Here is a 27,898-nt window from a genome sequence, read left to right on the forward strand (position 1 = left end):
GAAGAATCAATAAATTTCCAAGGAAAACATTTGGACCTAGGAGCAAGTGAGGAGGTGGAATGGAGAAAATTACACTATAGTAAACTCATTGACTTATAGGCTTTTTAGAACTGAGTTTAGGAACAAAGGAGCTTAACAAAGACTGGAAACGTAGTTTGTATGGAGAAACAGGAAATGCCACAGAAATTTTGTAGAAAAATTTCTTGAAATGTGATAACTAAAAATAAATGACAAGATAATATTAGCATTCAGAATATTTTATTTAGACTGTAAAGATGTGATTGGCTGACTCAGGATCCTGTCAAAGGGTGGACTTTGTTTGGGATTAGCAGTGTTCAGTCTTAGGGTTACGAAAGAGTAAAGAGGTTATATAGCATATCTTTCACTGAGGAGACAATCAGAATGCCGACGAGACTGAGGTCTAATAAAGAAACATCCTGTAATCAAAATGTTGTCTTATTTAATGTGTATGAAGGTACACTGTTATACATGAGTGATACAATCTACTTGTCCATCTGCTATGACTGTGCCATAAGCCATAAGATGGATAGTTTATCCCCTTCAAGTTAGACATTAAACATGACTTTCTTGTACTTTTGCTGAGATGTATTACATACTGTATCTTGCTTGTACAATCACGACAAAAACATTCCCATTAAATATTCACCTGCTTGCTACTAATACCAAAATTCATAACTGTGTTATTGATCTTATAAAAATTGTGCATATTTCATGAGTTCTATAATAGAACTATGTAGATATCTTATAAAATTATTTTGTGCAAACAGAGAATAATTTATATATATGTATCCTAGGTTTGGCCTAACAGTTAAAGGTGTATTGCATGCATTTTCATGAATGTGATAATCGCTCCCAAATGAAATGTTTCTACCATTATTTAACAGTATACTGGAAAGTATCGCATGTCAAGTAGACTAAATAACTGGGTATTAACAGTGATGAGCCTTTATTAACAGGCGTGCACCAAACTGATTAACGTGGTACGGTAATACTCAGTTGGAGTAGGAGAATTTGTCTCTGAGGTGTGTTGAGCTCTTAGCTATGCATTGCACATTTCAGTTCATGCCACCTTGTAATCAAAATATCTCTCTTGAATGATCACACTCAATACTCATCATCTGCTTCATCTACCTCACCGTCAGCTGAATCCACGCCAACCTCTTCGTAGTCTTTCTCGAGAGCTGCTAAATCCTCACGTGCTTCAGAAAACTCACCCTCCTCCATGCCCTCTCCAACGTACCAATGCACGAAGGCACGCTTTGCATACATCAGGTCAAACTTGTGGTCCAATCGAGCCCAAGCCTCAGCAATGGCTGTTGTGTTGGACAGCATGCATACGGCACGCTGCACCTTTGCCAAGTCTCCACCAGGGACCACTGTTGGTGGCTGGTAGTTGATCCCGACCTGAGGACAGAGACACCTGTCAAATAAAGTGTGAGTGACTTCGCAGTTACGTTTTGTTTTGTTATCGCAGTTAAATCAAGGGTAATTTGTGTTTTTTCACGAAACATTAGGGACATTGAATTCAAGGAGGATTAGTTTAATAAGTAATGTAGCATTTTAGTCAGAAAATCTGAAGGGTTAAGACCACTTGGGGCACCTATTAGATTTAACTGGCTCAGGATAAGGTCTTACGATGTGCTCTCGTAAACATGGTAATGAACTGTAAAGTTTTTTAAAAGTTGAGGAATTTTGTGGGAAGTTAAAAATGACTATCAAACTTCTGAGTATAACTCCGTTCCACTGAGTTGGTTATGAAGGAAATTGTCTGAAAATATAGCTTTGCTGTTTAATCTAGACGTGCATGTGGTATTTTGGTAGGGAAATCCCTTGCAAGGTTTCCATTTGAATGATTGACAATAATGCAGAAAAATTCCGTATGCAATATGAAAAATCCTTTTCAGTATACAGATTTCAGGGGTCTACGTCACTGTGTTGGATGAATTTTGATGCTAGTACTCAGGGGCAAAATACTGGCTTCTAGTTTGAAAAAATGTAACAGGGCACACCTTGAAGCCAGTGGGGCACCAGTCCACAAACTGGATCGTCCGCTTGGTCTTTATGGTGGCTATAGCGGCATTCACATCCTTTGGAACCACATCGCCCCTATGAACACAACAAACACACGTGAGGAAGGTCACATATCATCCTAGAATGCGTACATAAATCATATACTTTCTGTTTTGTAGTGGGCACGAATTATCTGTCAATCCCAGTGGATTATTATATGAAAATTATATTTGTTTAAATCTTGTCAGTCTAATCACAATAAAATTCCCATTAAATATTAAAATATTACTATAATTAACATTTAAATATTTAAAATATATTAAATGATGTTCTCTATCGAAATGTTCGATTTACATTAGATCATCACTTTTTTACACGACATGTTTCAGTTCTAAAAGAACCATCTTCAGGTGTATAAACTTATATAAACTTAAATATAATTTCTTAAATGCAACTTTTTAGTCAGATGTTTATCAGATTTCAAATGATGAAAATTAATTAAATTATTTTGAAAAGAGCGTATGACACTGAAATCAAACTTTACACCAGAAACAACAATATTAGATAGGCGTACTGTTTGGAGTACATGAAATTTCCAAAACAAGTTCTTTATACCACACACGCGTTAAAGTCACCAACTTAAGAACAGCAGTTATTAATGAAACCAACGTTCCATTTGCTATTATTACCCTTTTCATGTACTCGCGTATTCATTGCCATCCTCTCCAAAATGGGATAAATTTAGATACGGTTTTCACCAAGTCAGAAGGGAAGTTTAGGATAGTAAGTTTGTAATGGAAACCTTTGATCCAGAAGATTTCAAGGACAAAACTGCGTCGAAGGTGTCTGTGGTGTTTTGTAAACAAACAAGACGAATTAAACAAGGCAGAAACCCGGGGTTCGAGGGCTTACCTGTACAACATACAGCATGCCATGTACTTTCCATGTCGAGGATCGCATTTCACCATCTGATTGGCTGGCTCAAAGCACGCGTTCGTGATCTCAGCCACAGTCAATTGTTCGTGGTAGGCCTTCTCGGCCGAGATGACGGGGGCGTACGTAGCCAAGGGGAAATGAATCCGAGGGTATGGCACGAGGTTGGTCTGAAACTCTGTCAGATCCACGTTCAGAGCGCCGTCGAATCTCAGGGACGCCGTGATAGACGACACGATCTGCCCGATCAGGCGGTTGAGATTCGTGTAAGTGGGTCGCTCGATGTCCAGATTCCTCCGGCAAATGTCGTAGATGGCCTCGTTGTCCACCATAAAGGCGCAGTCTGAGTGTTCAAGCGTCGTGTGTGTTGTGAGAATTGAGTTGTATGGCTCCACAACGGCCGTGGACACCTGCGGAATGTTACGGTTTGTCTCAGAAATACAAATAATTTATCTGAAAAGAAAAACGCTGGATAGAATGAAACAAAACTGTCCAATAAATGATACGGTAATGGACTCCTGGTTCATAATTTCGGTATATGTAGTTCTTTTTGCCCAAAATGTTTAATAGAATTAAAGTTACAAATAAACGTCGTAAACTTTACAGCAGATTTGCATGTTAATCACTCGCACGTATTAAAATAAACCCTCTAATGTCAAGTACAGACGAACATTTGTCCATGTCGAAGTATTTTTTTATGGTTTGGAGGAAATCTAAAATTATAAGCATTTTCCCCACCTGAGAAAGTTTCCATATAAAATATTAACTGAAATATTATTGTAGTTTATTTATTTACTTTTGTGTGTGTTCGTGAAAAATGATGGTTCATTCACAGAATATGTTTATAATTCGTTTGTTGCAGCCTTGCTGCCGTGTCATTTATATAAAATATTTTAATTTTTCACATTTCGTTGAGATGAAATTTAATAATCTGTAGATAAATATGCTGAGATAACAGTTTTTCTACGTTTTATATCACGTTCATTTGATAATATTAAAATGTACTAGAATTTGGTAATTTAATTTTAAGTCTCATTATCATCAGAAACATAAGATATCATTTTTCTGAAAGAAATATATCTGCATACAAAAATTAAAATTAAAAAAAAACATGTGAAATTATTGAAGGAATTGAATCATGTAAGTTTCATTACTAGGCGTGATGTCGGTAAACAGGCCTTTCGTTACAAAACTGTAAACGGGTGTTTTAGACGACAGTGAATTCCATTAGGCCAAGAAAGGTAACCTACATAATCGGCACATTCAAAAATCATTGTGTTCAAGAACTCGCCAATGCTTGAATGTGTAATTCACATTACAGTGTTCGATTAAAATATCCAAAACTTGATTTCAGTCTGTTATTTGCTCGAAATTTAACGTTACCGATATATTTTATCCCCTAACATTAGTGCAAGTTTTGAGTAATTGAACTTTAAGAAAATATTGGGTTATTTTAATTTTTTTAAATAAATGAACGTCTTCCGTAACTTGCCGATTGTCATTAGTTTATATAGAAAGATATTTTCACATTACTTTTATATGTATTTTATTGAAAAGCATGCGTGTTTTGTGTTATATAAGTTCACTTCAATTGGACGGAGGGCTTCTGTCTGTTGGATGAAAACAAATGAGGCACGCCCCACTACTGATATTGTAATTTGTTGGTTATTTTAGTCGGAAATGTGGACATAGCAATTGTTTTCTTACGTGAACGAGTACGTACACAGAGCATTTTATAATTGTCACCTGAGGCGCTGGATAGATGGAGAACTCGAGCTTGCTTTTTTTCCCGTAGTCCACGGAGAGGCGCTCCATGAGCAGGGATGTGAAGCCGGAACCAGTTCCTCCACCGAAGGAGTGGAAAATGAGGAATCCTTGCAGACCAGTGCATTGGTCGGACAGTTTCCTGACTCTGTCGAGAACTAGGTCCACCAGCTCCTTGCCGATAGTGTAGTGGCCTCGAGCGTAGTTGTTAGCAGCGTCCTCCTTGCCCGTGATTAGCTGCTCCGGATGGAACAGTTGCCGGTACGTTCCCGTGCGTACCTCGTCTGCAAACACGTGTGACGTCCGACCGCGTCTCTTAAGACTGAAGGGCCGTGGAGTCGGTAAAAATGTACCGACTCCTACGTCGATATAAAATCTTAAGAACAATTTCTTTACCACACGCTAGGCTTAACCGGAAGGCCTACCTTCCAAGTTAAAGCCGGAAGGTAAGCCTCAAACCTCTGAGAGTCCAGACACGTACAGACTTTGTGGCAGGTTTGTACTCGGTCTTTTTATTGTTCAGTCGACGCTACAACATGTTAAGTGAATACGATGCGATTTTAATCTGTCTTGCTCTTACTTTAATGTTGAAGAAGAAATGAAAGTTGAAACGTTCTAAGTGGGACAGAAGTTGGTTAGATGGATCAAAACATTCTCACATAAATTTGTTGAATTAAATTCGATTAGAGCCGACGAACTAGCATAACTACATGCGAATGGATGATGACACATATTTGAAACTGTTAAACTTAGTTAAGTTAGATGGTAAAGTTGCGTCATATTGTGATATAATAAATATTATTTAAATCTTGTCCGTCTAATCACAATAAATTCTTATTAAATATTAAAATATTACAATAATTAACATTTAAAATATTAAATGATGTTCTTTATCGAAATATTCGATTTACATTAGATGTTCTAAAAAATATTTAAAATATTAAATGATGTTCTTTATCGAAATATTCGATTTACATTAGATGTTCTAATGTAAATCGAATATTTCGATAAAGAACATCATTTAATATTTTAAATATTTTAAATGTTAATTATTGTAATATTTTAATATTTAATAAGAATTTATTGTGATTAGACGGACAAGATTTAAATAATTAGTTAAGTTAGGTTATGTTAGGTTGGGTCGTGTTAGGTTAGGTTAATTTGGGTTATGGTTAGGTTAGGTTAATTTAGTTTAGGTTGGGTTAGGTTAGTTTTCAAGGTCATTGCCAAATCCAATTTTTGTTGGAGACTAACAAAGGCCAGTGGTTATCGACAGAAGCGCGCTGATGTCTGGTTTTTCCTTGGTTGAGATATACCAATATTTTCGTAGGGAACACTTGCCCCATATTCGTAATTCATAACCTCGTTGCCATTCCTTCTATTCGACTCTGCATGATCTCCGCAAGATGGTGCACTCACCGACCACTGTTGGCTCCAGGTCCACGAACACCGCCCGGGGAACGTGCTTGCCCGCCCCAGTCTCGCTGAAGAACGTGTTGAAACTGTCGTCACCCCCGCCGATGGTCTTGTCGGAGGGCATCTGTCCGTCTGGCTGGATGCCGTGTTCCAGACAGTACAGTTCCCAGCAGGCATTGCCTATCTGCACGCCCGCTTGGCCGATGTGGACCGAAATACACTCCCTCTGTAATTACAAAGATGAATTCTACCTATCTCGTAACAATTTTGGCTGAATATCATCACTTAACATATTTTTTGAAACCAATTTACGTTTAAATTCACGTCGACAGTCACTTTAGCTAAAGAAATAAACAGAAAATACTTCTGGAACCATACGTATTCTACAGGTATCTTAATTGTAGGCGGGTCTTATAAGCTGTTTTTGCATAAAACATCGACTGTCATCCCTAGGCAAAAATTACCCTCGTTTGAAGCCATATTTATAATGTGATAATAATTAATAATATACGTCGTTAGTCACAGAAATGTTCTAAGAGTCTCGTCGCGTGATTTTTAAATGATGTTATTGCTGAGAGCAACATAAATTCTTCACGAAGACAGACTTTTTCTAGTTCATGTGCAATAAATGCCACTCGTGTCGCGTAATAATTTATTAATGTTGCGGGGTGGATTTTACAATACCTCCCCCCCCCCAAAAAAATTTCCCTTTGTAATTTGTTTGTTTTTAACCGTCCACCCCACGCGATACTATTGAAGGTGATGCAGGTCCTTTATCGATTATTAATCCAGACGTTGCAGAGTACAGATGCTTTGCAAATGAATTCGCCCCGATTTCTGTACATAAAAGTCAGTTTTACCACGGGGAAGACGACTCTAAAAATTGAATTCAATTAGATTGTTAATAACTTATTAATTAACCAACTCCATTTATCAGAGTCCTTTCTGAGATGTTATAGAACGCTAGGCTAGTCGATAACGAGTCAGATACAATTTTTACGAAATTTTATCGTATTACGTAAATAGCTCGGAATTTCAGTCGAGTTAGATTTTCTGTCTCATATCTGAAAAACTATAGATGAAAGTTCTATATAATACTCTATAGTTTTTCGTGTTTTTTTTTGTATTGGGGCGAAACGTAGTCTTCTACAATAAGGGAAGGAAAATTGTGTGTGTTTGTAAACAAAAAGAGAGAGAGAGAGAGAGAGAGAGGAGAATATTTGGATTTAAGATATACAAAGTAACTCTAGAAATTTACATACTATGAGCTTTACAATTTGTAAGTCTGCTCTTCACCAAATATCATTAGGACGATTAAAATTAAGGACGATGAGATTGGCGTTGTATGTGCCCTCCAATGGGTTAAGGTGCTCTAGGTGGTCTAGCGGTTAGAACGCTGGCCTTGTAATCCTGGGGTCTCGGGTTCGATTCCCGGCGGTGCCCGAATTTATAACTTGTGTTGGGCAAGGCCGTGGTCTAGGCAACACAGAACACTAAATAAAAAAAATGTCTTTAATTACATAAACCAAGACCAGTCATAAGGCGCATTACCTCTTTGGTAGTTTAATGAATTCGTAAGAACGTGGCTGTTGGATAGAATTATGATCAAGTTTTTAACATTTTTTTCTTTCATAAACCCGACCTTTTTATTTTACTTAAAAAGAATTACTCTATCAAAGTTTTGCAGCACTGTTTATGACTGTTTCAAGTGACGCTAGTTTCCATCCCACCTCCGCCATGTTGGTATTACCTGTCGTTTGAAACTATAATGCAATTTTAGGGTATTCCCTAATGACATAATGTCCATACAAGATTTCATTCAAATCCGTCAAGCGATTATCGAGTTCAATCTTGCGGACGGACGCATAGACATGGTCAGCCCAATGCGCCATCATTTCACGTACATCGTACAAGGAACGCATAACAACTGCATGAAGTCAGTGGACCAGACAGGATTCGAACCGGCGACTGAATATTGTGAGCTATACCGACCCTTCGGACCCATGCGACTACGCTGGCTGTTCTATGGGCCTCACGCGTTCTAAATATTACCACGATAAATAGATGAATCGTTAGATTTATAGTTACAAAATAATGTAGTTATTTATTTATTACGTTGGCTAACATGAGGGTCACCAGTGGGTCTCGTGAGAATTAATCTCATTACCTTGAGAGACACCGGGTTAAACAGTACGAAGTCTTAATTATTTTAGGGTCAATTGACGAAATTTGTACCTGGCAAAAATCACTTTCGAGCCATCGTGTTAAAATTCTTGTTAGGCTCGGCATGTAGATTGAAGTATTCGAAGTAAAAAGAAAAGTGATGATCTAATGTAAATCGAACATTTCGATAGAGAACATCATTTGATATATTTTAAATATTTAAATGTTAATTATAGTAATATTTTAATATTTAATAGGAATTTTTTGTGTGATTAGACTGACAATATTTAAACAAATAAATAAATATTCGAAGTAGTTTGCGATGCAATTTCTTGATGTTCTAGTCCTGTAAATTAACATAATTAACGTCGTGTGTGTGTCCTGTTATGTACTGTCACTTCCAGTAATTATATGGTTTCGTTTTAATTTTCTCATTTTCGTTTGAGTAAACTAGGATTCAAACCAATGTCGTTAACAAAATCTTTTAATATTTTAATATTTTCCGTCAAATCACAATTTTAATAAGATAATAAAATATAAAATATTTAAAATATCATTTCACGTTCCGCATCGAATGATATTTTAAATATTTTATATTTTATTATTTTATTAAAATTGTGATTTGACGGAAAATATTAAAATATTCCAACGTTCCAATTTGTAAATCGGTCATTCGATGCGGAACGTGAAATTATATTTTAAATATTTTATATATTTTATTATCTTATTAAAATTGTGATTTGACGGAAAATATTAAAATATTCCAACGTTCCAATTTGTAAATCGATCATTCGATGCGGAACGTGAAATTATATTTTATATATTTTATATATTTTATTATCTTATTAAAATTGTGATTTGACGAAAAATATTAAAATATTAACCTAATTCACAATATGACGCAACTATACTACCTTATAAAAAATCTTTTAAATTTGGCCTCGTTTTACGTAAAATCTGTCACAACGAGACAGCAATAAGCGTGAGATTTTGCTACACGTAACAGCGGGAGGCTCTTCAAGGTAGGCGCTTTACCTCGCACGCGAAATGTTGTGGCTGGTGGCGTGTCATGAGGGGCAAGGCGCCAGGTCATGCTATAAAGGAGTCGATAACAATCACGAGGGTGTGTGGCGAGGAACTCTCGTGGCGCCAGTTACCATTGTATTGCCATGCAGATTACCATCGAGTCTCCCATTGTTTCATCTTTTTTAGGTAAGGACAACGTATCGAACGAACTGTCACCATTGGACCATATCTACATCTCTTAATCATATAGGATAACCATGAAATGCTAGGATCTTTCTTGGGTACGATGGTGTCTAATTCAGTAATTAGAAAATACGTATTCCAAAATCACTATTCCATATTCGATTTTGTGTACGTGAAAATAATCTAGATATAGTTTAGGAATGATTCAAAGAAGTAATTTGGAATCTGGGGTTTGGATAAGTTTGCCTAATTGCTGATATTCTGAAGTCTCCCATGCTAAACTGCCCTTCGTCTCTTAGAATCACGCCACCGTCATGGGACATGTCAGAACAAAAGCTAGTGAGTGCATTGAAGAACACATTGAATAGATCTGAATAAATACCAACATATGACGTAAAATTTAAAACGAAACTCATCGATATTCACGTACCATAGCACAATATTTAAATCAGAATAGGTTCACCTACTTGAAATAGATTCTTTCAACCTCCCCTCTGACACCCTAGTTAAGTTTTCTAGGCCGCTGCTGATGAAAGTTGCCCCAAAATCTGCGCAAGTCCGAAGATGGTACATTCGCGTGCATTGCACCAAAATCATCTTGTGCTGTTCGTGAAGCAGCCTTCATGATTAAGACTCGGGACGCCATTCTGTTAGGGTGGGCCCTCGATGCCGCGGAGCAGACTGGCTTCCGGGGCGGAGACCACAAGAAATATTTCTTTAATAGAGGTCCCATTGTCTCGGTGTTTTGAGAATGAATAATTTGGTCGAGAGAGCCTGTCCGGATACTGCCTTGTACTTACGCCCACACGAGTTAAAGTAAGTGGATCGTTGTCTGTGGAACATACACAGAAAAGAGTTTCAAATATGGTAGAGTCGCGATCATTTGACGTAAATTGGACCGAAGGACGATCGGATATTCTAAAAAAAATTTGATAATCCGGAAGACCGATGAAAAATACTATGGTAAATATCAAGCATTTTCCTAGTTCTTACTGAATATTTCCTGTCCGTCAGCGAATGCCAAGACAATGCCATGAAATCGGAGTAACCGCTTCATTATGATATTGTATATGTTTGTCTTTTGGGTGTAACGCACTGTGAACATGGAGTCAGTATTATTATTATTATTATTTAGTGTTTTGTCTGAGGACAGGTCCATATGAACAGGATCCTTCCATCCTTTTCTCGGACTGGGACCTGTTCATATACGTTCTTGGCAGATGATCCAGAAGTGGTTTGCCATTGCCTTCTTCTGTGTGTGAATGGAGTAATTGTTGGGATGCCACGGAGGAAAACTCCGTGTTGCCTAGACCACGGCCTTGCCCAACACAAGTTATAAATTCGGGCACCGCCGGGAATCGAACCAGAGACCCCAGGATTACAAGGCCAGCGTTCTAACCGCTAGACCACCGTGGAGGGTAGGAGTCAGTATATTTCGCCTAAATGTTGGTATCTGTGTACAAGTTAACACGGCTTTCCTACGCGGAAGACCAAACCTCAGCATCTCCACCACAGCGAAAACCTAAAATCTCATTCATAAACTTTTTCTCATTTTGTGTCTACGAGAACCTGATGTTGTACTTCTGGCAAAGTGAGTGTTTGGCAGATAAAATTTACCTGTTACTTTAAAAAGTATTTATGACATTAAATTTAATCAAACTCCAAGGATTACGCGGAATAATAGACAGACGAATACAGCTGATATTAATTTTAAACCTTTGAAGCAGAATGTTAATTATACATATTATATATTTTAACAATAACTAACTCTAAATTTTGTACAAATTTGTTTTAATATCATTCTCAGTCTAAACAGCGATTATTTCCTTAAACAGCATTAACCAGTTGATCGTTGTGATGGTGAAGTGCGGTGTTTTCTTTGCGGTACGGACTGAATTCTTAAATATTGCTTTGAGAAGCTTCGGGCTTCAAAGCGTTAAAACATAACACGGTTCAAATAACCTACGGCTCTTGGTTTTACTTTAAATTGTTTTGGACATTATATTGAATATTTATTTATCCATTCTATAGTTATTATATGAGTAATATACAGAATTAATAAATAGGCCTATTTCAAAAGAGAAATATAAAATGAATTCAGAATGTCAAATGTGTTTCACTGAAATGACTCGCAGTTATAAATTTTGGAGTTATATAACACTTTCTGGTATAAAATATGATCAGAACAAGTTTGTTATTGTGTGTATTCCTGTAGAAGTATTTTCTCCGAGGAGTCGAAAAAATGTTTCTATAAGAGACACACACACACACACGGCAAGAGTTGTCACAAAACAGAAGTGACAACACACTCTGCTCGCTACGTCATTGTACTCACCATGTTGTGATTATAGTTAGACTCGCTCGCCGTGCACAGAGACGTTCAAAGTCGAGAGCCTTAGTATGTCTGCGGGGAGACTGCGCTCTCCGTTCGATATATAGTCCTGGGAGGTTGGGGGAGGAAGGCACGAATAAATTTACGTGTTTCATTGTTCTGATGATAAATGACCCAGCGGCAGAAGGAAATTGATCACGAGAATATCACGATGGAAAGACATTACTTTTTAAAAATAGTATTAAAATATATTAAAATTGTCCGTCAATCACAATAAACTAATATTGTGATTGACGGACAATTTTAATATATTTTAATACTATTTTTAAATAAAATCACAATATGACGCACCTACAATATCTTATTACTTTTTAACTTACACATCAGCATAACTCCTAGAATTAGGCGGATAATATTAAAATGAATCTTAAAGAGCGCGAAGGATATATGTAGGTGTCGGAGAGATACAATTCTAATATGAATGACGAAAATCAAACCCCGAACTTATTTTACTCTTAAATTCTTAGTGGTTTTGATTTTGATTTGTTACTCTCTTTGTAAAATATTTTAATCGTGCCACACATTACAATTATTAATTTATATCTATATATTCTCTTTGTCCTCCGTTCTTTTGACTTAATTTATTTCTAGAACAAGCGTTTAATATTTCTTCTGTTTTTCTCTCATTATATTTATCAATGAGGTAATACATAACATAAGTGGGCCTGTGTTTTGGTGTAGCGTCTTTATATAAACTGGAAGAAGTACTGAAATCTACGATTCGGATGCCCTCAATAAATTTCACCACTCGTTCAGTTCAATACACAAGACGAGCCAGTGACCCTAAGGAGTTTCGTGACTTGAGACGCTCACTTCCTCATTGCCTCGGATATAACGCATTGCAGATTGCCCGCGTCTTTGTAAAACACTTCGTGTAATACTGGGCCAGACTTTTGATTCGATTAAAATTGGTATGAAATGTCTACGATAAACTCTAATGGATGAATTTCATCTCGCGAAATGTCGATTTCCTTCAACATCCATTTTACACAAAACTCAAATTTAAATTTATAAATAAGATAGTGTAATTGCGTCATATTGTGAATATTATATCAATTATTTATTTTAATCCGTCTGATCACAATATAATTTTTATTTAAAATTTCTTATAATAAAGATAATAAAATATCATTCATGTTCCGTATCGATTGATCGATTTACATTTCGGAACATTTACACAACATGTTTCGGTTTTTATAAAACCATCATCAGGTGTAAAATATATCTAAGAACTTAAAACTCAATTATGATTTCTGTAATTGAGTCTTAGATATATTTTACACCTGATGATGGTTTTATAAAAACCGAAACATGTTGTGTAATTGTTCCGAAATGTAAATCGATCAATCGATACCGAACATGAATGATATTTTATTATCTTTATTATAAGAAATTTTAAATAAAATTATATTGTGATCAGACGGATTAAAATAAATAATTAAATTTATAAAGATTTATCTTCTGGGTTGTTGCGCCGTGTATTATGGTAGACGTTTACCAACGTTTCAGAGAAATTTTCATACTGACCGCTGTGAAAACCTCAAATCATACTTAAATTTATAACTTTTTCTGATAGCTTCATACCTCACAGCGAATTGGCACTCTGTTAAAAAAAAAAATATGTACCTCCCTGAGGTTCTGTGATTTCAATAGTTTTCTGCTGTATAAAAACTTACTTTAAAAAAAATAATCCGCTAAATTGCTCAAAATTTAATTGATTAACGCCCAGAGACTAGCCAATCGGTTTAGGATATGCGTTTTGACGTTTTTTTCCCTTCAGGTTTTGAGATAAAATACAGTCTGAATATTTCTTATTAAAGAAAAGTTTACATTACGATCTCATCTAGTGGCGCCTTCCAGACCTAATATTTATTTTGCTTCGAGGTGTATTCTGGTTGCGGTCCCATGTCCGTCATCTGTTTTCTCTCCCCTAAAACAAAGCTTTCTGACGATACACGTGCCTCGTAAGAGCAGGAGGGTGTGATGTTCATTAAGAGATTTGACCACGCCCATTTTGGGGGATACTGCAGTGTATCTCCAATATATTAACGACCTGATAATTAACGCAGATGCGTGAACAAAATTATAGACGATTGTAGCCGCTGGGTTCTGGTATTCAAATGCTGTTTGTCCTGAATCTTGACTGAAAGTCGTATTATTTTTACTATTGTCATTACTTTTGAATTTGTTTAGTTACTGTATGTTTTTTTACGTAATCTAAGCTTACGTGCTAATACGGTAAATTATTTATTATCGGGCATAAATGTTGATTACAAGATCGGTATTTATTATTTATTATTAAGTGTTCTGTCTGAGGAGAGGTCCATATGAACAGGATCCTTCCATCCTTTTCTCGGACTGGGACCTGTTCATATACGTTTTTGGCAGATGATCCCGAAGTGGTTTGCCATTGCCTTCTTCTGTGTGTGAATGGAGTAATTGTTGGGATGCCACGGAGGAAAACTCCGTGTTGCCTAGACCACGGCCTTGCCCAACACAAGTTATAAATTCGAACCCGAGACCCCAGGATTACAAGGCCAGCGTTCTAACCGCTAGACCACCTCATCTTATTATTATTTAGTGTTCTGTCTGACGACAGGTCCATATGAACAGGATCCTTCCATCCTTTTCTCGGACTGGGACCTGTTCATATACGTTCTTGGCAGATGATCCAGAAGTGGTTTGCCATTGCCTTCTTCTGTGTGTGAATGGAGTAATTGTTGGGATGCCACGGAGGAAAACTCCGTGTTGCCTAGACCACGGCCTTGCCCAACACAAGTTATAAATTCGAACCCGAGACCCCAGGATTACAAGGCCAGCGTTCTAACCGCTAGACCACCTCATCTTATTATTATTTAGTGTTCTGTCTGACGACAGGTCCATATGAACAGGATCCTTCCATCCTTTTCTCGGACTGGGACCTGTTCATATACGTTCTTGGCAGATGATCCAGAAGTGGTTTGCCATTGCCTTCTTCTGTGTGTGAATGGAGTAATTGTTGGGATGCCACGGAGGAAAACTCCGTGTTGCCTAGACCACGGCCTTGCCCAACACAAGTTATAAATTCGAACCCGAGACCCCAGGATTACAAGGCCAGCGTTCTAACCGCTATACCACCTCATCTTATTATTATTTAGTGTTCTGTCTGACGACAGGTCCATATGAACAGGATCCTTCCATCCTTTTCTCGGACTGGGACCTGTTCATATACGTTCTTGGCAGATGATCCAGAAGTGGTTTGCCATTGCCTTCTTCTGTGTGTGAATGGAGTAATTGTTGGGATGCCACGGAGAAACCGGGGAAGCCCCCGGAGGAAAACTCCGTACTGTACATTAATTTGAAGTGTCTGGGTTTATTATAATTATGAATAAAATTCTTAGAAATATTATACACCAATACTAACTTATTTATTTTGATTCTTTCGTGTAATTATATAAAATACATAGTAGTTTCAAAAAGTTTCGGGACTGGAGCTATTTTTTTTTAATTAAGTTAGACTTACCTTTACAAACTACAGTCTTTCTGAAGATCTGCCCTTCAGTCAGTATTCGTAAAAGTGTTGAAAATATTTCTGGAAGTCAAAATTCACGACATCTGACAACGAAATTCCTTGAATCGACATCTGTTTTTTTGTTCTCGTAAATCGATAAAATTCGATACATATCGCGAGAAACATTTGAATGGTTTCCTTCGTCGATTTTCGTAGTCGATTGCAAATTTTGATCACACTACCTGCCTCATTTTCGCTGTATTCTCTTCCGTCCCAGAAATTTTTGAAGTTACGATACAAACAAAGAGTAAACCTATAGCATTTGAAACATTTTCCGAAAACTTTGCAAAAAAAATGCCATCAATTGGTTTGTTCCAATACAAAATGTCCTTACTACTTACACAATATTCACAATCTTGTATTATCTCGAGTATTATCACTTACTAAATATATTGAGTGGCCCTGCGAATTACTGATAAAAATTACAGAGCTCAAAATTATCATTTGTTTGTATGCATATCTGGTTTATTCTGTATAAATTACGAACTTGAAAATTAGATTCCAGTTAAACGAATTTTAAACTACTAGTGCCATCTGCTGGGAATGCTAATAAATTCAAATATTAAACTTCATGATGTTGGTATGAATTGTTTTATTTGAGGTAGGATCACATCTTTAAAATATTAAATTGTCGTTGAAAGACGTTGCCAGATTTTCTACATATCAACCAAGTTAAAAACATGTGATACTGAAACAAACGGTATACACCTAACAGGGAAAATATTTTTACACACAGGGAGATAAAATAATATTCATATAAAACTCAAACGTTATAATACGTTTGTTAAATTACCTTCATATATTGGCAGTGCATCAAGAATATTAAGAAAAACTAAGATAAAAAAACATATCTGATAAGGATGATTTTAAGAGTAAGTTTTGAGAGTGGAAAAAAATTATGAATGCATTATAAACAATATCAAAACAGGTAGAAATAAATTTGATCAAGTTACAATGAAAACAGTTGATAAAACTAAGAAAGGAATGTAAGATAAAGCTGTTATTACGTGGGGAGATTCAGATTTAGATATAAACGTGAGTTCGATATCTCGAAGCAAACGGTTTTATCGCAGTACGAAGAAGGAGAAAGATATATCAGAAGTGATAGTTAGAAAGAGAAGCATAGAACAGAGGAAAATGATGTGATGGAAGAGGGTGAGGATTAGAAGCAGCAGAACTACATTGAAAAACAAGAAAACTTAACCTAGGAATTTTGAAAGCGGAAGTGTATTAAATATCGAGTCGTGACATCCGAGCCTGGGATTTGCCTTGTCGCAAATGCAGCACGTTGTAATTCCGGCAGAGGTTGTCACCGTCGCTATTAGTTTCGCTAACCGACCCTTGGCGTCGCTGCGAGTTGGCAGGTGTATTTGTTGAGGCAAGGATCGAAGCAGCACTTGTCAGTCTCACCGCAGCTGTAATCGAACGTGCAGGTCACGACATCAAGCCTTGGAGTGTAGTTCATACACACCTCATGGCTGATCTGCGGGCACGTGCCGGGCTTACCGCCTGAAACGTGAGACTGAACGTAAATGTCAGAACCATCAAGTGCCAAGATGGCCCCTGTGCGAACATTCAATGTGGAAATAACAGTGTTGTCGAACATGTTATGTTTTTATTTCTGAACGTGACCTTACATTACATTATTCTTAAATAGTGGCATTTAGTCGGTTAATGCACATGATACATTGCGGTAGTTTTTTGTGTTTCCATACCAAGCTTTTGAAGGACCAGCATGAGACAGTTTAATGGATTGTACGAGATTGTGTAACATAAATTAGAAGCCATTGAAAATCCATTCTTTGTATACATGTACATACATGCGCGCGCACACCCATTATCCTTCACATTTTACACAACAGGGCAACATTGCTCGCTCACGCGGGGAAGTTGTCAACATTAGGACAAGTTGTCTCACCAAAAGTGTTCGTACGTTTAAAAGTACCAATTTAAGCACGACTAAAATGAGGTTCGTTGCCGTCTCGGCTGGTCTGTGTACCTCGGAGAAATATTGCGGGTTCGGTTCCAGACCACCGCAATAAAGCGAGTTACACGAATTTTTGGTTTCGCAGTGCATATAAAAGTTATGTTTACACTGTACTGTAGTCTATTAAGTGTGCAATAGCATTATGTCTAAAGAAAACAATGCGAGAATTACCAAAATGTGACGCAGAGACACGAAGTGAGCACGTGATGTTGGAAAAATGGCGCCGATAGACTTGCTCGACGCAGGGTTGCCACAAACCTTCAATTTGTAAAAAAAACCCAAAAAAAAACCCCGCAATATCTGCTAAGCGCAATTAAACGAGGTATGCCTGTATTTATACGTATTTTATGCAAAAATTTAAGCAAATATTTGTTAGGATTCTTTATTCTGGAGACATTCAAATTGAGGTAACGTAGAATTTCTTTTTATACGTTCGATTCTTGAATCTTTCAACTTAGAAACTATTTTAAGTAGGATTTCAGGTTTTCGCGGTGGAGTCCATTGCTATGTTGGCAAACTTCTGCCAGGCTATACGGCGTTATTACCCATAAGACAGCCAGCCATCTTCAAATCACCATTTTACTGAACAGTGTAAAGTTGTTAGTGTTGCCTACTGCTGAGGCGCGGGTTTAACTTACCCATGGGGCAACAGTAAAAGTGACGCAGAATCCCCGGAGACTGGCACCAGTACCTGCAGGAGGCCGGCGGGTGCGTTATTTCTGGGGTCTGCCCCTGGGGCGCCAGTTGGCCTTGGAAAGGGAGTTGACCCTGGAGGGGATACGGTAACTGAATTGGATACTGGTTTTGATATGGGTACTGACCCTGTATGGGAACGGGAAATTGTCCCTGGAATGGAACTTGATTCTGAAATGGAATTTGTCCCAGTTGCCCCTGGACCCTGTTCCACGCAACCAGCATTAATACCAGAAGATTCGCTGCAGAAGTCATCTTGAAGCCTACAAATATTAAAACACTAAAAACAGCAATGAACTGTGTGAAGGTGAAAATAGATTAAACTGAATAGGATTTGAGGTCTTCTGGGTTGTTGCTCCGTGTAGTCTGGTAGAAGTTTACCGACGTTTCAGAGGTCATACTGCCTCCATCATCAGGGCGATGAGTAAAGAGTCACCGCCCTGATGATGGAGGCAGTATGACCTCTGAAACGTTGGTAAACTTCTACCAGACTACACGGAGCAACAACCCAGAAGACAACCATCTTCAGGGCTTACATTGCTATGCCCACAGCAGGTTGAAGAATCCAGTCTACATTCTCACATATATTTTATATGACAATACTACCCCTACTGCTTTTGGTAGTAGTAATAACTAACTAACTAACTAGAACTCGAAGGTTCATCACCGAATTAACCAAAGCCCTCCACCGGACCCTGTCCTGGGCCAACAAAATCCAGTCTCCTTAAACTCCTATCTCCCATAGATCCCGCCTGACATTATCCTCCCATATACGTCTAGGTCTCCCCAGCGGTCTCTTCCCCTCAGGCTTCCCAAATAGTGGACCCAACCAACCAGATGGCTTATGAAACCCGAAGGTTCATCACCGAATTAACCAAAGCCCTCCACCAGACCCTGTCCTGGGCCAACAAAATCCAGTCTCCTTAAACTCCTATCTCCCATAGATCCCGCCTGAGATTATCCTCCCATCTACGTCTAGGTCTCCCCAGAGGTCTCTTCCCCTCAGGCTTCCACACCTCTTCTCCCATCCATGCGTGCTACATGCCCCGCCCATCTCATTCTTCTCGACTTAATCACCCTGACAATACTGGGGGATGAAGTAGTAATCATCGAGCTTAATTTTCTTCACAGATTCAGTTAAATTTTTGGCATTCTGTTCTGTTGGAGCAGAAACATTCGTAATTTTATTTATATTAATAACTAAGTTCAGTTTTAATTCCGGTAATAATAATCTGGTAAAAATATTCATTACTGACGGTGATGGATATACAGGAGTCAATTTTGTGGGAGTATCTGTTAACCCTTTAGTGGTAACTCTATGTACCGTATGATTCAAAATCAGTAAATCTGCATTTCACTCACAGTATCTATTTATGGATTTCTCATGATTCTTAGATTCTAACAGCAAATTTATCTAATGGATATACGTATTTTTGCCAGTCACTAAATATTATTTATACGGGCGTCAGCCTTAGTTTCTTAGCTGCGTTAATTTCCTTGCAATTATTTCAATACAAACTGCACTTTATAACAATCAGCACTTACCCCAAACACAATCAGATGGTGATCTTCAGGGTTGAAAGCTTCGAAACTTTGGTAACCACTTCGCTGCGTCACAAACCAGAAGTCCAAAATATGAACACTAACTGCTATAAAAACCTAAAATTGCATTTGTTCAAATAAATTAGTGCATAAGTGTTGACACTAAAAACCAATACGTTGTAAAAAGATATAAATTTACGAATCTATGTTAATAAGATTCAATTTAAGTTTACCCTTTGAAGTCTAAGTTCGTCTAAATAATATTTACGAATTCAGTCCGTACCTCAAAGAAAACACAACTCTTCACCATTACACGATTATCTTGTTAATACAGTTTAAGTACGTAAACCCTGTTTACAGTGATAATTGTGTGGAACACGTATAAATACAAAATGAAGAGTTACTGAGTATCCTCCAAAATCTACAATTAACATGTCGACTTCGAGTATAGGAAAGTTTTTATCGATATCTAAAGTTGTGTAAAAGAGAGACAACCGAAATGTTAACCATACCTCGTGTGATGTTCGTAGCTTTGTAAGCAATTGGACCTCAACCCGAAGACACGCGAGGACATAGTGTTTGGAATACAGCGAGCCAGCGATTGCAATAAGATCTACGAGCTACATAAAATAATATTAATATTTTATGATTTTCGTGTCAATGAGAATTCCGTGTGTTTATGTGCCGTTCGTCTGACACATAATTGAATCATTTTATTCTCTGTATTTTGTATGCTTAGATAGTGTTTATTAATTATTTATGAGCACGTAATTTACTATATTATGCTTATATACCACCTGATTTTGACATACAATGGCGCTGCATTGTGAATTTTTGCTTAATATGATTATCAGAATAAGCTTCGACCGTGCTCCGTGAGTTTGCTTGGTTGAGCGACCGTCAACTGTTACAAATACGTTGCTGGCCGGCGAGTCACGATGCTGGTAGGAAGGGGGGGGGGGTTTGCGACTGCGCATTAGACGTCTTGCTTCCCCTTCCCCTTTCCGTCCAGTGACGTAGCTCAAGCTCGCAGATGTGTTGATTCGACTGTATCTGTGAAATGCAGGGTACTGTAGTTGAGAACGACTTCAAAAGCTGAAGGCTGGTGGCCTGCAGATAATCTCTGCCCTTCCTTATCACCACGCGTTGCACTGACGAAACTTGGCCCTCAAATCTGACACACTTTGTGTTTATCTATGTTAAAAGTTAAGAGTTTTCTAAAGTTCCTGGCTTCTAATCAGGCGTGAAGTTTCTTTTGTGGTACTCTACATTTAATGGTGTGGAAACCATCATAATCTCTTCTACATATCTTTACAACGTGTTAAATTTTAATATTATCTTACGTTCTGTCGATAAAAGTCGAAAGATTAATATCGCCAACGATAAATTATTGTTGGATACTAATATTAAGTGTTTCAGTTGAGGTTAACAAAACTGTTTAACCCATTGTCAAATTTATTATGCTTTCTGAGCATAAAGGGACGGGTTTATGGATGCAGCATCCATCCGCGTTGTCTCTCCGAAGGAAATGAATGGATGCTGATGAAATTTAGTACTGTGGATGCACAATAGAAGATATGAAGAGAGTTTAATAAATTATGTCCACCTGTCAATTATAAATAATCCCTACTTTACCAGAGGCTCAAAGTGCGAATATTTTGTGCTGGGCAAAAGTTTTGTAATTTCAACGCAGGAATAATTACGAACGCTGAAAATTGTTATTTCCAGCAACCTAAGAATTGTATGTCTTTTACCAACCTGACAAGATTTAAGTAACGATGATGATGATAATTAGTAAATTTAACTCTGAAGTATCTTCCTTCCCCAGTGCACAACCTGTATCTGGAAGTTCTTCGTCTAGAATCTTGTATAAAGTGGAACCAATGTTCTGCAAGCAACACTGATTAATTTTTGTTTTAAATTAACAGAGGAACACCATTTCTTCTGACATCCATCTCATGTTCTTTAAAATTAGAATCATTAAATAATTTAAGAACATAGATCGAACTGTTTTAATTTTAAACAAGATAAACTATTTAATAGTTGATAATCTAAGGCCGTGGTCTAGGCAACACAGAGTTTTCCTCCGTGGCATCCCGACAATTACTCCATTCACACACAGAAGAAGGCAATGGCAAACCACTTCTGGATCATCTGCCAAGAACGTATATGAACAGGTCCCAGTCCGAGAAAAGGATGGAAGGATCCTGTTCATATGGACCTGTCGTCAGACAGAACACTAAATAAATAAATAAATAATCTCTTAAACACGTATATCCATATGTTGAGGACTTGGGTGCACAGTTTCATATATTAATAATTTAATCAGAAGTCAGTGTAATTAATTGGAATACTTTGTGTGACTTAACAAGTGTTTGTCTGCGTCTTCCTGTGTTCTGTTGTCTTGTGTAAAGGTAGAGCCCTTTCTACGGGCTGATCACTCATCCAAGGAGTCCTGCCAAAAGTCTAAATAGCTGAAGAAACATGACGCTTGAAACTGCTAATATCCTTAAATCTCGACAGTAAATTTACGCACCCTATGGTCTGAATAAATTTTACGTCTGTTTCATTACGTAAAAGACCTGATTATAAATCAGTTTAGTGTTGATAAAACAATTATTTGATAGGCTACAATTTGTAAGGCAGTACAATTGATCGATATTGAGAATAAGATATCGCCATCTATTATGAATACGATAAACTTCATTTACTGACGAAAGTTCCTTCCAGCAGCTCCGTAACTTTACTCCTGTCCTTAAAACGTAAGCAATTGAGAACGAACATTACAGCATATGCTGTTGCATACATCCAGGAAGACTCTACAAAGACACTCTTCCATATGTTGTAACAACATGTTAAGAAGAAATGTGATTATATACAATTTGTATTCGACTTTCACTTGTTTACAAATGGAGTATCCTCTTATGACTCCGTGTCGATACAGGCGATTCAAGAGTACAAAAACGTTTATAACAAAGTAAATTTTAACACGAGTAAGTTGGGCGAAATTATGCTTAAAAAAGAGACTGGCAATTCAAAGGCGAAGTTGTCCTCATGCTTAATTAAGTACCCCACAGCTGCAAGTAGATTGTACGTGTTTTCCATAAGCATTCTGTGCGATTTTAAATAGTACTCATGAATTATGGCTAATAGCATCAGTTTTTTCATAAAATACTGAAGGCGAACAAGAATAATTAATTCTAAAGGGTAAATTACACTTAAAATTATTCGTTGTCAGGAACCCACGTCGTTTCGGAGGTTGGTTCTGTATCCGTCTTCAGGTGAGGTACGTACTCTGTTGAGTCCCTTAGATAAAGCTAGTCTCTGTCCGAAACGTCGTGGGTTTTAAAGAATAGACGATGGGAAAATGTCGTGACAACGAATAATTTTAAGAACAAGAATAATCTTACAAACACACATACATTATTAGAAGCTTCGCTATCAATTTTATGTACAATCTGTGCGGTTACCTGGCCAAGAAATTCGCATAATCTAATTCCGTCTAGTTATCAAACTTCGAACCTGATCATCTAATCCGAAGTCACTGAGAAGTTGGCTGATCGTGGCTTGAGATCCGGAGAACAATTACGTCGTACCTGAGACAATGGTGATGACGATGCTGAGGATGAAGACGCCTGAGTCCATTGTGAATCGGATCTTTCCGAGTATCAAAATCTGGCTGTCTGTGCCGATCCCGTGCTAATTCTGCAAGTCAGCATTTCGCTTTATCATAACGACGTGTTGCCTTCGTTTTGCTAATGTTCGGACCCTTACATAATCTTTCCTGACAACTCGGAATTGCATCGTTATAAATTACACGCGACTGCAATTATGCCATGCGCAGTAAGTACTTTGAATTATAAATTTTTTGACGTAAATACGTCTATGAGGAAGGGTCATTCGGCAAAAAAGTGTAACGAAAAAGTGTAACAATGTACCTACGAAACGTCGTCTGTTTTTTTATTATTATTATTATTAGTGTTCTGTCTGACGACAGGTCCATATGAACAGGATCCTTCCATCCTTTTCTCGGACTGGGACCTGTTCATATACGTTCTTGGCAGATGATCCAGAAGTGGTTTGCCATTGCCTTCTTCTGTGTGTGAATGGAGTAATTGTTGGGATGCCACGGAGGAAAACTCCGTGTTGCCTAGACCACGGCCTTGCCCAACACAAGTTATAAATTCGGGCACCGCCGGGAATCGAACCCGAGACCCCAGGATTACAAGGCCAGCGTTCTAACCGCTATTCAAATTAAATAAGCAATGTCTTAATCAAAATTATCTCAATTGTAAAGCATGTATAAAGGAAATATTTAGAATAAAGCCAATATATAAACTTCCTTTCCGTATAGACGTATTTACGTCTAATTCTCCGGAACCGTGGTTCCACTGACAACTTTTTACCCCTGAATTTCTATCATTTACGGTCTTGTTATATTACCCAAATCCTTGCTATGTAACAGTTTTCGTAGAATCTCCCTTCTTCCTACATGGGGCAACTTCCTTTTCAAGACTTCTCCTCACCCCTCACATTTCCAAATTCCAGTCTCAAAATATGTTAAACTACTGATCTAATTTCTTGTTCACGAGCTGTTTATTCTTCACAGTGCCATATAAATTTTATGAAATTAGCCCGGTACAATTATTTCATTCCTAAACACTTGTTAATGACGTCTAAGGCTCGCGTTTTCCTTACCATTAATTTTGTTTTGTATTCTTTTTCCTGTACTGTATAAGGTTACCACTAAATAATTTATTCCAATTAATGTTTTTATTATGTGATCGTATATTTACCATTTCTCATTCTTCGTATATCACCCTGTCTTAAACAGCAGCATTTTAAAATTATTTAATTTTAAATTTTAATCACTATAATATTTTACAGTTTAGCATGATCCATTCTGTAGATCAGGCATGACCAAAACTCAGTAAATACTGAGAGCGGCTTTAAAAAAGGGCGAAGACCGCCACGTGGGCACGGAAAACCATGACCACCTATATTTACTAATTTCAAGATCGAGTATAAGATATATTTTTCGTTCCTCCATTTTCTCCAATAACTCACACAAATGTGAATTTGAATTAAACATATTTAAAATTATTTACATCATATGACATATATTTCAATCTTTTAAATGCTCTGTATAGCACTTGAATACATAAAAATAAATGTGAATCTAAAATAAAAAATACAGTTTATCTTAGGTCCAGCTTTAATACCAGTATTGGCGGTATACAAAGTGTGGCGCTCTAACGGGGTTTGATTCTTTACATATGATTCGAGTGGTAAAAGGCAGTTTAGAATGACGTCTTTATTCCTTCTGTTGTTGAACACGAAGATTTTTAAGTTTTGTGGAGATTTTTTAAGAGTCGGTAGGTAGGGATGTGGTAGGAAGCAGTTGTTCGGTGCAAACAGACATGAAGCTCACTCGACCGTCATCTGTTGATCTCCGTAGGATTTAAAATGGCGTCCATCTCTCAACGTAAGCATTACCGTGTTATCACTGTTATAGATAACATGCTTATCCAGTTTTTCCACATATAATTTTCACAAATCCAGAACTAATTTGATGTGATTTGCGATATTCGTAATTCATGACTGAACATAACCTCTGATTCTTCAAGGTCACACGTGCAGTTAGTGAAAGTAAGAGTTGTGCTAAAGACTTTGTATACCACGTGTTTATGCCCTTAAATTCTCTTCTGTGGGATGTTGTGTCGTGTAGTATGGTAGACGTTTACCGGAGTTTTAGAGGTACCTACTGCCTCCATTATCAGGGAGATAAGTCGGTAACTTCTACCAGAGTACACGGCGTAACTACCCAGAAGACAGCCATCTTTTGGATAAGGAATTATTAACAGCTGCTATTAAAAAGCAACTCTGGAAGTATCACACTTACTCTCGGAGGGATACCCCCAGATGCGCGTGGTACTGGGAGTAACAGAGAAAAACTGAGGATTTTTTTTAAATGGTTGATGTTGTGGCAGGTGAAGCAGGCTGCCGCGATGAGGGAATGCAGGGGCAGATCAAAATGCTGACAGGCGAGCCTCTGGACTTAGGAGTAGAAATTTTGAGAAATGGGTTTTATCAAAATTTGAGATACTTGTTCAATTTTATCAGTCTAATCACAATAAAATATTATTATTAAATATTAAAATATTATTACAATTAACATTTAAATATTTAAAATATATTAAAATGATGTTCTCTATCGAAATGTTCGAACATTTCGATAGAGAACATCATTTTAATATATTTTAAATATTTAAATGTTAATTGTAATAATATTTTAATATTTAATAATAATATTTTATTGTGATTAGACTGATAAAATTGAACAAATATTCAACACAATATGACGCAACATTATCATCTTATGAAAATTTGAGGTATGCAACCAAGGAGATCTAGACTAAAAAGACAATCCTCAGGAGCAGTCGCGGAGTCACTGGAAGCAACGACGAAAGGAGTAGCAACTGAGGAAAATCATCGAAATGAATATTTTTCGCCTCTATTCGGTTTTTGCGGGTGCGTTCCGTAAACAGTCGAAGACGGACAGAACGCGTATTTACCATGTCACATTGACGACAAAGAGTCACAGTGTCGGTGACTTATGCGATGTGGTGGGAAACTTTGTCGAGATGCCCGTTTCTCCAGGGCGTACACTATCTGCAAACTCTTTCCCCCCTTTAGTGACCCTAATTTTTACCGATCAACTGCTCAAGGCCAGTGCATCGAAGGAGAATGTTAGAGATATTTGAAACGTCTGCCAAGTTTTGTAGGAGTAAGTACGAAGATGGCTGCCTTGTGGGTTATACCGCTTAGCTAACTGATTCTCCTTCATTTGATCATAAAAATAATTGGCGAATCTCCCAGATTATGAAGACTAACTTTATGTAATGATGAGAAACTCTTTATAGTTTTATTTTATTTAGTGTTCTGTGTGACGACAGGTCCATATGAACAGGATCCTTCCATCCTTTTCTCGGACTGGGACCTGTTCATATACGTTCTTGGCAGATGATCCAGAAGTGGTTTGCCATTGCCTTCTTCTGTGTGTGAATGGAGTAATTGTTGGGATGCCACGGAGAAACCGGGGAAGCCCCCGGAGGAAAACTCCGTGTTGCCTAGACCACGGCCTTGCCCAACACAAGTTATAAATTCGGGCACCGCCGGGAATCGAACCCGAGACCCCCAGGATTACAAGGCCAGCGTTCTAACCGCTAGACCACCTCATCTTATTATTATTTAGTGTTCTGTCTGACGACAGGTCCATATGAACAGGATCCTTCCATCCTTTTCTCGGACTGGGACCTGTTCATATACGTTCTTGGCAGATGATCCAGAAGTGGTTTGCCATTGCCTTCTTCTGTGTGTGAATGGAGTAATTGAAACCGGGGAAGCCCCCGGAGGAAAACTCCTGTTGTCGATAGGACCGACATTTTCCGCTGAGGGATTCTATAATTTCTTAATTCTCTTAAGTGCGAATGGCTCTAGAGGATCTTCAGGTTAGCCACTACCGTTAGCTTCTGTAGAAGACCTTGGACGAGCCGACCTCCCATACAGCGAGGCCTACCGAAGGTTTGGAAAAAAATTTCAGATTGGGCTATGACGCGTGGATTTTCTGTGGTACTTGGCTTCTGCATTGACTCAGTGACCTTTCGTAAGTTTTCTTGATTCGTAGGAAACGAAAAAGCCAGATCTGGACAAGGCTTCCAAAAAAAAAAAGTGTGAAATATTAAAAGGTCTTCTGAGCCGCGCGCGTAGTATCGCAACACGAGCCCGGAGGAGAATATTTGGTAACCCACCAACCAATCAGTCATTCCATTCACCGTCTGAGTCAGTCCCATGGTCTTCTCATCACCGCGATTTACCGTTACACGAATAGGCCTCGCGTTTAATGTCAGGGCGCGTGTCTGTGCATGAGCGTCACAAGTCCTTCTAAGGAATTAAAAAGGGCTTAGTGTAACAATCTGCTGAACTAGTGGGCAATTACCCCTTAATTTCGTCTAATCTGGTACATCCACTAACCGTACCACATTATTTTTACCATCTAAATTTAAATAGAAAATTTTAAACCCCAAATTCCTTCAGTCATTTCTTGTTGGTTTGATTTTTCCTTTATCTTACAAATTCCTTCATTGATGCCGACATATTTTACTTCTACGTCACTTTAGATATGCAACATCCCGTGTTTCTAAAGTGAAAAATCTTA

The 27,898-nt window shown here is 37.7% G+C and overlaps 2 protein-coding genes and 1 long non-coding RNA gene across 6 annotated transcripts in view; 1 reads left to right on the forward strand and 2 right to left on the reverse strand.

Moving 5' to 3' along the window:
* Positions 1 to 27,898, forward strand: part of LOC147874283 (uncharacterized) — a 78,962-nt gene that overhangs the window by 1,684 nt on the left and 49,380 nt on the right. The window lies entirely within an intron of this gene.
* Positions 441 to 11,927, reverse strand: LOC110830595 (tubulin alpha-1A chain-like). The gene is made up of 6 exons (XM_087346761.1): positions 11,852 to 11,927; positions 6,148 to 6,370; positions 4,711 to 5,012; positions 2,944 to 3,374; positions 2,031 to 2,127; positions 441 to 1,425 (listed from the first exon to the last, which is right to left on the reverse strand). Exons 1-6 carry the CDS (start codon positions 11,852 to 11,854, stop codon positions 1,126 to 1,128), a joined length of 1,356 nt encoding a protein of 451 aa, XP_087202887.1. The 5' UTR covers positions 11,855 to 11,927; the 3' UTR covers positions 441 to 1,125.
* Positions 16,034 to 20,592, reverse strand: LOC110830598 (uncharacterized). 4 transcript variants are annotated; one of them, XM_087346753.1, is made up of 4 exons: positions 20,493 to 20,592; positions 19,684 to 19,797; positions 18,084 to 18,401; positions 16,034 to 16,967 (listed from the first exon to the last, which is right to left on the reverse strand). In XM_087346753.1, exons 3-4 carry the CDS (start codon positions 18,391 to 18,393, stop codon positions 16,789 to 16,791), a joined length of 489 nt encoding a protein of 162 aa, XP_087202879.1. In that variant the 5' UTR covers positions 18,394 to 18,401; positions 19,684 to 19,797; positions 20,493 to 20,592; the 3' UTR covers positions 16,034 to 16,788. The 4 variants fall into 4 exon arrangements, with proteins under 4 accessions (XP_087202879.1, XP_087202877.1, XP_087202878.1 ...); XM_087346751.1 differs by lacking the exon at positions 20,493 to 20,592 and adding an exon at positions 20,193 to 20,479; XM_087346752.1 differs by lacking the exon at positions 20,493 to 20,592 and adding an exon at positions 19,964 to 20,186.

Source organism: Zootermopsis nevadensis, unplaced genomic scaffold (genome assembly GCF_977971745.1).
Source record: "Zootermopsis nevadensis isolate Lab colony 2312 unplaced genomic scaffold, Znev_1.0 Znev_ptg000010l, whole genome shotgun sequence".
Classification (NCBI taxonomy): Eukaryota; Metazoa; Arthropoda; class Insecta; order Blattodea; family Termopsidae; genus Zootermopsis; species Zootermopsis nevadensis.